This window comes from Rhinoderma darwinii, chromosome 2, assembly GCF_050947455.1.
Source record: "Rhinoderma darwinii isolate aRhiDar2 chromosome 2, aRhiDar2.hap1, whole genome shotgun sequence".
Classification (NCBI taxonomy): Eukaryota; Metazoa; Chordata; class Amphibia; order Anura; family Rhinodermatidae; genus Rhinoderma; species Rhinoderma darwinii.
Genome location: NC_134688.1, coordinates 187,757,657 through 187,771,333, shown reverse-complemented (window position 1 = coordinate 187,771,333; position 13,677 = coordinate 187,757,657). Strand labels below are relative to the sequence as shown.

At 44.2% G+C, this 13,677-nt stretch overlaps 1 protein-coding gene across 1 annotated transcript in view; it reads left to right on the top strand.

Moving 5' to 3' along the window:
* COA5 (cytochrome c oxidase assembly factor 5) overlaps positions 1-13,428 on the top strand; it is a 30,782-nt gene extending 17,354 nt beyond the window's left edge. Inside the window, exons 2-3 of the mRNA XM_075852617.1 lie at positions 12,464-12,547; positions 13,169-13,428. Coding sequence (XP_075708732.1) covers positions 12,464-12,547; positions 13,169-13,210 — 126 coding nt within the window. The 3' untranslated portion in view covers positions 13,211-13,428. The remainder of the gene's footprint in view (positions 1-12,463; positions 12,548-13,168) is intronic.
* Positions 13,429-13,677: the final 249 nt, after the last annotated feature.

Here is a 13,677-nt window from a genome sequence, read left to right as displayed (position 1 = left end):
CCATATGTGGCTATAAACTGCTGCTTGGGCACACGGCAGGGCTCAGAAGGGAAGGAGTGGCATTTTGCTTTTGGAAAAACAGTAGAAACCTCCCAGAAGTGACCCCATTTTGCAAATTACACCCCTCAAGGTATTCACCTAGGGTTGTAGTGAGCATGTTAACCCCGCAGGTGTTTTGCAGAAATTAGTGTGCACTCGATGTTGCAGAGTGAAAATGGGATTTTTTCCATAGATATGCCAATATGTGGTGCCCAGCTTGTGCCACCATAACAAGACAGCTCTCTAATTATTATTCTGTGTTTCTCGGTTTTAGAAACACCCTACATGTGGCCCTAATCTTTTGCCTGGACTATCGACCGGGCTCAGGAGTGAAAGAATACCATTCGAAGTTGAGGCCCAATTTGGCAATTTACAAAGTATTGGTTCACAATTGCAGAGGCTCTGATGTGATATAATAAAAGAAACCCCTGAGAAGTGACTCCATTTTGGAAACTACAGCCCTCAAGGCATTTATTAAGGAGTGTAGTGAGCATTTTCACACCACAGGTCTTTTCCATAAATGATTGCGCTGCGGATGGTGCAAAGTAAACATTTTAATTTTTCCCTAGATGTGACATTTCAGTGGGAAATATGTCGTACCCAGCTTATGCCACTGGAGACACACACCCAAAAAATTGTTAAAAGGGTTCTCCCGGGTTTGGCGATGCCATATATGTGGAAGTAAACTGCTGTTTTGGCACACTGTATTGCTCAGAAGGGAGGGAGCGCCATTTGGCTTTTGGAGCATGGATTTTGCTTGGTAGTAGTGTTTTGAGTATTACTGGTATTTCAGTTTATAATGTGGGGGTACATGTAAGCTGGGTGGAGTATGGTGGGGCATAGTCAGGTGGTATAATAATGGGGTAAATAAAATAATCCATAGATGTGTGTTATGCTGTGAAGCAATCCTTTCTGGACAGGCCGGTGTCGCACTGATATATGGCATCTTTTCTTATGCCCCTTTAGGTCCACACTCCGCACCTTTGCAGTTTGGGGAGTTTTGCTGTGAAGTGTTGCAACGGTATAATACGGGCACCCTCACTTCCAGCAGATATGTTTGGGCCCTCCCCTTTCTGGTTCCCTAAATTTAGGACCTTGATAAGAAATGTTCCCCTTGGGCCTGCACAACTGCATATTTTTTATTTCCTGACTTATTGGAACCTTAACTAATTTTATTTTTTCATAGACGTAGTGGTTGTTTTTTTTGCGGGACGAGCTATAGTTATTATTGGTACCATTTTGGGGTACATGCGACTTTTTGATCACTTTTTATCCTTTTTTGTTTTTTTTGGAGGCCAGGTAACCAGAAAACAGCAATTCTGGTATAGTTTTTTTATATAGCGTTCATCACGCTTTATAAATTGCATGTTAACTTTATTCTGCGGGTCAGTGAGATTCCGGCGATACCAAACTTATAGCACTTTTTTATGTTTTACAACTTTTGCAAAATAAAATTACTTTTGTAAAAAGAATGTATTTTTTCTGTCACCATGTTGTAAGAGCCATAACGTTTTAATTTTTTCATCGATGGAGCTGTATGAGGGCTTGTTTTTTTGCGAGACGAGCCATGGTTATAGGTACCATTTTTGGATGTGTCCGACTTTTTGATCACTATTTAAATTTTTGGAATTCAAAGTAATTTTTTGTTTTCTTAAAGGCGTTCACTGCGCGGGACAAATAACAATATTTTTATAGTTTAGGCTGTTACGGACGCGGCGATACCAAATATGTATGGTTTTATTTTTTTTCAATAATAAATGACTTGATAAGGGTAAAAAGGCAATTGAGTTTTAATTTATTACTTGAAACTTTTTTTTTTTTTTACAACTTTTATTTTTAGGTTTTATTTTTTGTTTTTTAACACTTTAGACCCACTAGGGGACTTGAAGGTCCAACTGTTTGTTTGATGTCCTAATACATTGCACTACCTATGTGGTGCAATATATTAGAACTGTCAGTTGTTCACTGACAGCAAGCTGATCAGGCTCCGCCTTCGGTCGGTGCCTAATCGGCTTCCGTAATGGCAGACAGGAGGCCATTGTTAGGCCTCCTGTTGCCATAATAGCAGGGCTGCCCGTTTGCTACAAACCACTAAGATGCAGCGATCGCTGCATCTAAGGGGTTAATGGCAGGAATCGGAGCTTGCTCCGGCTTCTGCCGTTACAGCAGGGTGTCCCCGCTGTAACATACAGCGGACACCCACTGCCGATGACGCCGGCTCGGCTTCTGAGCTGGAGGCTGAGCCGGCGCCATCTTGCAGATGGTACCAGGAGCCTTTTCGGCCCCGCCTCCGAGCGGGGCATAGGAGGCTTCCGTTGCTGGCAGAACGGGAGGCCAGTATTAGGCCTCCGGTTACCATTGCAGCCATTGGCAACCCAGCGATCATGTTGCTGGGGTGCCGGTGGCTAAAAACCCCTCATGCTTTGATCTCTATTGAACGCATCATCTAAGGGGTTAATTGTCCAGATCGGATCCTAGCTCCTGTCCTGGCGGGGTGCCACCAGGCGGTGATTGTGCGGGCTCCACTCCTGAACCTGCACTATCACCGCGACGTAATGGTACTACACTTTGCGGGAATCTCTGCCCGACAGCGCCATATATATATACGGCAGATGTCGGGAAGGGGTTAATGGTCCAGCAGACCAACATATATGTGGACCAGTTGATCAGTTGACCAGTTTTATGGCCAAAATTTGACCCCCACAAATGCGGTGGAATTAGGAAAGTTTTGGGGCTTATATTTAAGCTTTGGTCTCCTCAAAAAGCCAAGCATTAGAGACTATTTATCGCACAGTTATGACAAGGATGCGATTTGAAGCTATCATAAAGTTCCTGCGCTATAATGACAATAGTCACTGCCCAACTCCACAGGACCCAAGTTTTGGTTCTATAAAATTAGACCATTAATTGCCCACTTCTCCCAAAGTTTTTCCCAAGTTTATAATCCCAACAAAACATTGCGCTGGATTATTCATTAGTGAGCTTCAAAGGTAGACTGCACTTCAGGCAGTATCTACCCAATAAAAGGGCCCAGTACGGCATTAAAATGTATAAACTATATGAAAGTGCCACCGGTTACACCTACTCTTATTGTTTATGAGGGTAAAGACTCCCATATAGATCCCCCAGAATGCCCCCCCCCCCTTCCTTGGGATTAGTGGAGAGATTGTATGGGATCTTGTTGATCCTTTGTTTTGCAAAGAATATAGAAATCCAGAAAAAGAGCACGGCGCCACATAGTGTAAGTAAATCCCAAGAGTAGCAGTCAGTAAATACAAGTGAATGCTCACCACAGGGCAGAAGGATATTCGCTTTGAAATTGCTGTATGGAGTGAGTGCTGCTGCCGAGATCCCAACCGGTGAGGCCAATTGGCCACCGCAATAGAGACAATATATGTTGAAGGAAAAAAGGACCAAATCGGGGTCAAAGTATAGTTTTTTATTTATTTTACCCTTTTGACTGATAATTACATTTTAGCTCTTAAACTTTGACCTGTGATGACGTCACCAGGGTACTTTGACCCCGATCACATTGGCGGTTTTTTTCTTACTGCGTGGTGTATTTAAACATTGGTGTCTGTACAGTTATTTTATATGGCCTGATGAAGATGCCGGTGCGGCATTGAAACACGTAGCCTGGATTGTAATAAAACATCATTATCATTGATCATCATATTTACTTTTATTGAGTAGCAGCGCCGTTTTTGGTCCTTTTTTTCCTTCAACATATTTTGTTTTGCAAAGGATATCATCTTTATCTGGACAACTTTTATAACAGTGTCCCACTGCTAAAAGATCTGTCGTCCAGATCCACATTGGCATGTGGTACAATCCACAAAAATCAGAAGGGCCTCCCAAAAATTTTGCTGGGTCAGACACTAAAATTAGGAGAGCGCAGAGCTGTCTGCAGCGGCAATCTGCTGCTCCTCAAATATAGGGATAAAAGGGACATCCTTATACTGACCAGCATTCACGACAGCAGAGGCAGCCTTGTCCCTGTACGCGGATCAACCACCCAAGTCCCCAAACCATTTTGTGTACAGGAGTACAATAAATATATGGGTGGCGTTGACCTGTCTGACCAGGTCATAAAACCATACAGCACCATGCGCAAGACAAAGGTGTGGTATAAAAAGCTTTCTGTCCATCTTACACAGATTGCTTCATACAACGCCTTTGTCCTCTGCAGATATGCTGGCTGTAGGGACACTTTACTGCAATATCAGGGAAAAAGTAATTGAGACCCTGATATTTGCTGACCAGGTAGGAGAGGGCAGTTCATCTCGTCCTTCCGTCAGCAGGATAATTCCCGGTCAACATTTCTCCACAGAAACCCCAAAAAAGGTGTCAGGTGTGCATTCGTAAGGACACCACATACCAATATGAGACGTGACCCACAAAACCCAGCCTGTGTCTCCCATATTGGCCATGACAATTGTTTTTGTTTTTTTTTTTACTGACCAGCCCCATTTAAAATTTGCTCATTTAAAATTTGTAAAAAAAACTTAAAACAAAGCTAAAAATTCTCATTATACCAAGATCTTGAGGGAGTGTCTATCTCACCTAGGTTGCAAATCTGGGTGAGAAGAATAAATCCACATGAGATTGGTTGTGTCCGCAAATCTTTTGTGCTAAGGCCTTTGTTTAATTTTTTGGGCTGGATTTTTATGGAATGGTGGGTAGATTGGTTTTGGGACCTGCCATTCCCTCTCCCCCCCATTTCGGATTTTCCAGGTTGTCCTCCGTTACTTAAATTAAAGTAATTTAAAATAATCTTACTATACCCCCTAGATGAATACCTAGAGGGGTGTCACTTCACAAATTAAAAATTATCACTATACCCCTAGATGAATACCTTAAAAGGTGTTACATTACAATCTAAAAATTCTCACTATACCCCTAGACGATCACCTTGAAAGGTGTTACATTACAATCTAAAATTTCTCACTATACCGCTAGATGAATGCTTTGATTGGTTTTGTTTCCAAAATGGGGTCACTGTAATGAGGTTTCTAATATTTAGCCCCCCCCAGAGCGCCTGTTTTCATGACACAGGGCAGTAAATGACACCATAGTAGTTCTTTTTTTTTTTTAAACTCGTTTTATTAAAAGTAACTGTCAGAGTCAAACCATCACATACATCAGGATAACATTATACACTCAATAGTACATATGTCAGAAACATCATTACATACATAAGGGATACTCGCAGGTACCCATGGTGTTAAACCGTGATTCGCAGACCACATATACATAATACAGATCAATCAAACATTCTATCAAAACTTTTAATCTTGTACATCACAATAGTATGAATATGCCCCCAGTTCGATATTCTACCCTAACGCGCCCATCCTCCTTGTATGGCCTAAAACGAAGCACCTGGAAGTGTCCTCCTCCCGACCTCTTTACCCGCTCCCGCCCCCAGCTTGAATCAGAGCAGCTGATAGCCCTTGGACTGTACAGTGAGTGAGGTTCGATGAGCACCACCCATTCCAGATCAAATCAAATTTAGCCGGTTTCCCCCGGTGTTTATACACTATTTTCTCAAATGGAAGTATGTAATTGACTAATTTACGCCATTGCGCTACTGTCGGGGCCCTATCTGCCATCCATCTCATGGCCACCGCCTTTCTTGCCATGAATAGTGTTTCTCTAAAGAAAGTTCTCTCATATATCGACCATTGTTCCTCATTGAGCAGTCCCAGCAGACACACCTCTGGCCTGCAAGGTATCGTCCTCCCCAATACTGCTGTCAATAATGCAACCACCTCCTCCCAAAAGCTAAGAATCCAGTGACAACCCCATATTAGGTGAATAAAATCAGCCCGTGTCTCTCCGCACCTATGACATTGTGAGGACGCCATTCTTCCCATACGATGTAGTCTTATGGGTGTCAAATAACATTGGTGGATAATGAACAGTTGCACTAATTTATTGTTTGCCGCTTGTGAAACCAGCAAATGGGAACCCTGAGCCTCTCTCCATTCCTCCGCTGTGAGTTGAGGAATTCGTGCACGCCACTTATCCTCCGCCCCCAGGGGCTCCACTCGCATTTTAGCCTCCAGTAGAAAAGAATACATTTGAGAAATGGCTCCACGTGTAGACGGCGTGTTCAACCTCACCACCAAATCACAGCTAGAATACGTCACGGAGTTCAGTGGAAATTGTGCTAATAGAGCATGATGGAGTTGTATGCAATATAATTCATTCCCCGGTGGTATATTGAATGCTGCCCGAATCTCACTCACCGTCATGACCATCCCGTCTTCCGTTAGTAACTGTGACAGAGCAACTACCCCTCTAGAGGACCAGTAACGTTTTCCCACCATCCCGTGCAAATGTGAAAAACTTGGATTGTCCCACAGCGGGTTCTCCCCCACCACCGCCACAACCCCCAAGAGCTCTTTAGCCTGTTGCCAAACTCGTCTGGCCAACTTATGCAAGGGTAACAGGGAGCGGTGTCTAAAATCATGCGGCTCCAATATCGGCCAAAGGTTTTTTAAGCCCAACACCCTGGCTAGATGACACTCAGCATTGGTCGTTAGGGGGGGGGGGGGAGACCCAAGAAGTCAAGTATCTGAGCTGACCCGCCAAATAATATAGAAAAACATCCGGTAACGCAGCTCCGGCCTCATCTTTAGACCACTGTAGAATCGACAGCTTGAGTTTAGATCTCCCCCCCCCCCCCATACAAACGGCGCGAATAGAGAGTTTATTATTTTAAAGAACCTTTTAGGCACCAACACATCCACATGCTCCAACACATACAAAAACTTCGGCAGTACTATCATTTTTAATAGATTCACGCGTCCTGCCACTGACAGAGGCAGACCTTTCCACACCTGAATTTTATCCCTTAGGTACGCAACCAAGGGCGCTACATTTAACCCATACGATCTAGAACTATCCCTAGCAATATTAATTCCCAAATATTTGAACTCTGGTTGTACTGACAGTCTGCGGAACTGGGTGTCCCATCCACAGTTATCCTGCCTCAAAGGCATCAAATACGATTTGGCCCAATTAATTAGTAACCCGGAATACCTTCCAAAAGCATTAATGAGGGATATGGCCCTGGGAAGTGTGGCATTGGGGTTTGCCATAAACAACGCCATGTCATCCGCATATAATCCTATCCGGTCCTCTCTGTCCCCTATTCTAATTCCCATATATGCATGATCCCTCCTAATGTTCAGAGCCAGTGGTTCAATGGCCAATGCGAAAAGAAGTGGCGAAAGTGGGTACCCCTGCCTTGTGCCCCTATGGAGGCCAAAGGAAGGGGACAGGACCCCGTTCACCAACACCTGCGCTCGCGGAGATTTATATAACAAGGAGACCCAATTAATGAATCTATCCCCAAACCCAAATCTTCGCAGCACTGCCAGCAAATAAGGCCATTCTACCGAGTCAAATGCCTTGGCCGCATCCAAAGATGCCACAGCCCAGTCCTACTGCTCCTCCCATCCAATCTGCGCCACCACCTGTACCCGTCGAATATTCTCTGAGGTGGACTTGCCGGGTATAAAGCCACACTGGTCTGGGTGAATGATCTCCTTTATCACATTACATAACCTATTGGCTAGCATTTTAGTCAAAATTTTGTAATCCACTGTCAGTAGTGATATCGGTCTATATGACCCACATTCATCTGGATTTTTGCCTGGTTTCAGCAGTACAATAATGGTGGCGTCACACATGGATTCCGGAAGAGTAGAGCTCCGATAGCTATGCTCAAACAGGGCCAGCAATTGGGGGGCTAGCAGCTCCCCATACTGTAGATATACCTCAAGGGGGATACCATCCGGCCCTGAGGCTTTCCCCTTGGCCATAGACGCCATTCCCTCCAAGATCTCGTCTACCGTAAATGGAGCATCAAGCATTGCCACCCGCTCGGCTGACAACGTAGGAAACGATATTCCATCTAAATACTTCTCCATCTCCTCCCTCCTATAATCTATTTTTGAAGCATACAACTGATCATAGAACTGTGTGAATTGTTCGAGAACATCCCTCGAGGAAGTGTAGATTCTATCGCCAGGCCCCACTATACCCATCACCGGGGGGGATCTTGAACTGTTCCGCACCATATGAGCCAGAATTTTACCCGATTGATTGCCCAATTCAAAATGAGATTGTTTACTAAAGAATAGACTACGCGAAGTCTTATCCCTCAGGACTTGTAGATACTGTCTACCCAAGTCCAGCCAAGCATTTCGGTTAGCTGGTGTGGGATCCTGAACAAATGCCCCTTCCGCCTGTGAACATTTATATGCTAATTCCTCTTCATGCAGGGCGGAAGCACGTTTTACATAGGATATGGAGGATCGGAGACATCCCCTCAAATAGGCTTTGAGGGTATCCCACACCAGCGACCGATTTTCCATCTGCGCATGTGCTTCTATAAATATTGATAGCTGATCCGGTATACGATCGTTTTGTTGAACTAGCTGAAGCCAAAACGGGTGAATTTTACCCATACCCCTTCTGCCTACCTGTGGCCTTTTAAATGTCAGTAAGACCGGACTGTGATCCGAAATCCCCCTCGGTAAATGATCCACAGAGTCTACCTCCTGGAAAACCGCAGGCGATCCAAATATATAATCAATTCTGGACAGTGCATTGTATTGTGGGGTGTGACATGTGTACTCTCTGATCCCTCTATGTGTCGCTCTCCACAAATCAATCCATCCCATTTCCTGTACAAGGAGACTTAACTGTGAGGGGCTTCCAGGACCTCTACTCCCATTCCCCTGAAATCTATCAATTCCAGAGTCCATGACCATGTTGAAATCTCCCATCATTATCACCCGGGCCCCCGGGTATGCTGACACAAATCGGACGGCTCCCTGCATTATTGCAATTGAAGCTGGTGGAGGATTATACACCCCCAAGATCACATATGGACATTCATCAAGAACCGCATGTAGAAAAATGTACCGCCCCTCTGGGTCCATGTTGGATTGTAGCAATTTCCAACGGAGCTCCACATGCACTAAGATGGCCACCCCTCTAGAGTACGAGGTGTGTGAGGCATGTCCCACCCACTGCACCCAGGGCTTACTCAAACTCCTCATAGTATCAGGTGTCATGTGTGTTTCCTGTAGACACGTTAAATGTGGACGCTGTCTCTGCACAGCCGCAAATATCATATGCCTCTTTTCAGGAGCCCCCATTCCCCGGACATTCCAGGACATTAACCGTAATCCTGCCATTTCGTACTGTTAACACATGTTGGAGCGCTGTAGCCCAGGATCCCATCCACAAGCTCCTGAGTGACAATTATCCCAACCCCATCTGCAGTTCCCTCTATGTCTCGTAGGTGTACAATATTTATGCCAGTTTCTGCGGTAGTGTGAGTTGACTCAATATTCTCCATAACAACATCAAAAACATACATTGCTCAACAGGAACAAACCTTTGTAGCCAATACTCAATGGGGTACTGTCTACGGCTAGCGTATTTCTGCCGCACACACACTATCTATATAGGTACAGCGTTTCCCCCGACCAGCATCCCATCCACCAAATATTATAAAACATTTTAAAGCCTGACTTGTATTAACGGTCCGCCATCTCTCTTATTCAGAACACATAAGGAGGAGATTATAAGGACTAAAATGTCCAGCTTCCAACACGGACCTCAGGCCCCCCATAGCAGGTTGCAAATAACATGTTACAGCATCACATCATTATCTCATAAGGATACTTTCCCCTGGAACTTCTGTGCGACACACAATATGGGGTATCCATGAGTTCCATATATCGACAATGGCCTCCCAGCCTGCACAATCACAACGATCAGCGTCGAGGAGATCGCCTATGCTTGCTCGTAAGCCACTCTTCCGCCTCAGCTGGATCCGTAAAAAATATGGCTCGATCTCCATCCACCACCCGCAATCTAGCCGGATAGGCCATCGAATATGGAATCTGCAGGTCCCGGAGTCGGCGCTTGATAGGGACATATGACGCCCTTTGTCGCTGCAAATCAGGAGAAAGGTCCGGATATATGGACACAGATGCATTTTCAAATTAATCCCTCCGGCCTTCCGAGCTTCCAACAGAACCGTGTCCCGATCTTTGCAATTCAACATCCGGGCAAGCAGTGGTCTTGGGGGAGCACCTTGAACTGGTAACCGTGCTGGAACCCTGTGCGCCCTTTCCACCGCATATGCTAACGAGTAGGAGGCAGCTGGAAACATCTCCTTCAGCCATCTTTCCACAAATTCTCCAGGCCTCTGCCCCTCTGCCCTCTCCGGCAATCCCACAATGCGGAGATTGTTGCGGCGCGATCTATTTTCCAAATCGTCGGCTTTCTGGCGCCACAGATCGACTTTACGGTGCAAATCTTGAATAGCCGCCGGCATGGTAGCAGTAAGATCTTCCAAGGTGGATATCATGCCCTCCGTCTCCGTGACTCTCTCCCGCACATTTTGCAAATCCTGTCTCAATAGGCCCACGTCCACTCTCACCTCATCAATCTTAGCCGTCAGAGTTGTCCGTGTCTTGAGGATGGCTGTTAGCAGCTTATCCGATGCCTCTTGCAGCGTGATTCCTGCATCCTGTTCCGAGGGAGCATGGTTGGATGTCCCAGCCACAGCTGCGGTCTGCACAGAAGAACTCCCGCCGGCGCCATCTTGGATCACCACGCGGGCATATGATTTCAGCTTTTCCGCCGCGTCCATCGCTTTAGGCGGGCTCATCTTTTTCCTGGAAGATATCCTTCCCTTCCTACGCAGCTGGTAAGGAATTTTGGCTAATTTCAAGGATTACAGCACCGTCAGGAGGATTCTAGACAGGATGCTGGCCCGGAGCTATCGCCACACACGTCCTCTCACATCAGCAGCTGGCCACGCCCCCACCATAGTAGTTCTTAAATGTTGCATGGTGCTCTTTATCTTCTGAGCCCTGCCATGTGCTCAAACAAAGTACAATATGTCACAAGACAACTATTTCAGAATCGCTTGTATAGGTAAAAGCATTCCAAAGTTACTACCACATAAAGTGACACGTCAGATTTTAAAAATGAGACTGTCATTTGGTCCAAAAGTGGCTGCGGCAGGAAGGGGTTAAGCTATTCTGGTGTCCCGGAAATCTCCACGTGGCTCAGCACAATAAAAAAAATGACAGAAGTCATTTATGCAAACGACCTTTTTGTCCAAAAAATAGGGGAAAAAAGTTTACACGGTGCATTTTTTTGTTTTGATCCTGTTGTCTTGGGGGGGGGGGGGGTTATCTCAAAGGCAAAATGTGCCGTGTTCGTAAATAAAAACTTAGCAAATTTAACACGTTGAAGCAGTTTTTAAATTCCCAATATTTTCTAGATGTTCAATTTTATTGCACTTTTTAGCCTTACAAAACATCTTACACACAATCCTGCCAATGCAGTTCTTAGATAGTTTCTTTAAATTATACCCTGCCATATTTGCACCAGAAATGCAAACCCAAACTTAAATGTTCCCACAAATATTTGTAGGTTTTTTTAAAAAAAACTTTCATTACTGTGGTTCCAAATACTTACCGCTTCATCTTCTTTTTCAGCCTCCATTCGATTCCTCCGTTGGACCACATAACCCTCGATCTGACTGAATCTTACGACGTCTGCGGTGTGGACAGGAAGTCAGTTTCTCTATTTATTCCTATGAGACTCACAACAAGGCTCTCATAGGAATAAAAACAGAGAGAATTAAGTCTGGTCCACACAGCAGATGCCGTAAGATTCAGAGCGGGGGACTGAACAGAGGCTGAAAATAGAAGATGAATTGCTCCGTAAATATTTTTATCCGCAATATCAGGTAAGCGATTACAAATGGGGGGGGGGGGGGACAACAACGATTTGTGGGAGTGCTTCTTTAAACAGGTTGTCCCATCACGATGATCCATATAACTGTAATAGAGAGAGTTGGGACCGTTGTATTAGCCAGAGCGGAGAGCCACTGCAAAGGCAAGGTCTGGTCCTGGAAGATGTGATGCAGCCATTTATGGCATGGTTGCCCTTTGATTTCAATGGGCTCTGTGTAATACAACATCTCACCTGCAGTGTCATTGCAGGGGAAATGTGCAGGTGATGACTGCTTCCCCGATGGTTCCAGCAGAGGTGTTCTTTGTGATAAGCTCATCGTCCGGGGGGAGCGACAAATTCTAACAGGGTTGGCTGGATGGGATAACCACACTAAGGATGCCTTACATTTTGTTTTATATTTACTTGCCACTTTTTGTGGGGCTTGTGTACCCCAGAAAGAAAATGTAGCCATTTTATTGCTATGTGAGAGTTATTTAATCCACAGTCTTTTATGAAGGTCTTTGCGGTTACCACAATTTTAGAAAATAAAACACTTCTAATATATTATATTTAAGATGCAGATTGGTCCACTGAGTTCCAGGTACGGAACTTTTCTTATCGTGATAAATGTTGTCTTGTGCAGGAAGGAAAGACCCCTAAGGAGTGTCTGAGGGAGGGCCACTGCAGGGCGCTACAGGTCACCTTCTTTGAGTGTAAAAGATCAATAGTAAGTGTCTCCTACGTCCTGGAACCCTTATTGATTGTTTTTCTTAATCCTGGATCACATAAACCGTTTTGATGCCGTTTTTAGCTCATTATTTTTAGGCAAACACACAAATTGACACAAAAGGAAAGGGATACATTAGTCTTTTCTTTATACCTTTCCTTTGTTTTGGAATCTCTTCTGGTTTGGCTCAAAAAACTGCACCAAACTGTGTGTATGTTATTCTGCCTAAAATTCACCTTGATCAAGTAATGGGATTCTTTAGGTAAGACGTCCGTCTCATAACTTTTCCATTTACCAGTGCAGCATGTCCTTCATGTAGTGCTTGCACCTCTATATGTAGGACCAATGGTAATCTTTTTTTTTTTTTGTTTAATTCAGCCCACAGTGTATTTCAGGGTGTAGTCACACATGGCAGATTTTGTTGTAGACTTTTTTTGTGACTGAAAATCAGTTTTATTCACCTGCAACAAAATCGGTTGCGGGTGAATCCACCCTCGGAGCAATGCTCGATCCTAGACCGCACATGAAGGAAATTCTGTGCTTCAGATTTTCTTTTTGGGTAGTATGTTCCTTTTATGTTTCAGACTGACTGTTTTTTTTATTTTTATCTATTCTTCATAGTTGGACAACAGAGCACGTTTTCGTGGAAGGAAGGGTTACTGAAGTGAGAATGATACCGCACGATCCAGGCTTGATTTAGGAGAGCTCTCTTCTAGTAGTGTGAGGATATGTTCTAATATAGCTCTGCGTTTTCTGGAATAGATCTGGAATAAGTTTGTTAATCATTCTTTCTTAATAAAAATATATTTTTTATTTTGTTGATTGAGAAATATTGTTTTAGTGATTATGTTAAAAATAAAAAATATATATTAGTTCTCTAATTTTGTTACGTGTGTAGTAATCATCATCTTAGTGTATGTTCATGTGTTCCAGTAGTTGTGCAGCATAACTTAGATGTGATCGGTAATAGCTCGATTCTGCATGTTAGAGAAATGCAGGACCCGCTGACACTGAACCCATCAGTGCCACTGACCTGACGGTTTTAGGTCTCCGAGCAAGACATAGCTTCTCTGTATACAGGATACAAACCAGCTGTATCTCAAAAAGTACAAATAATTTTTAATACAAAG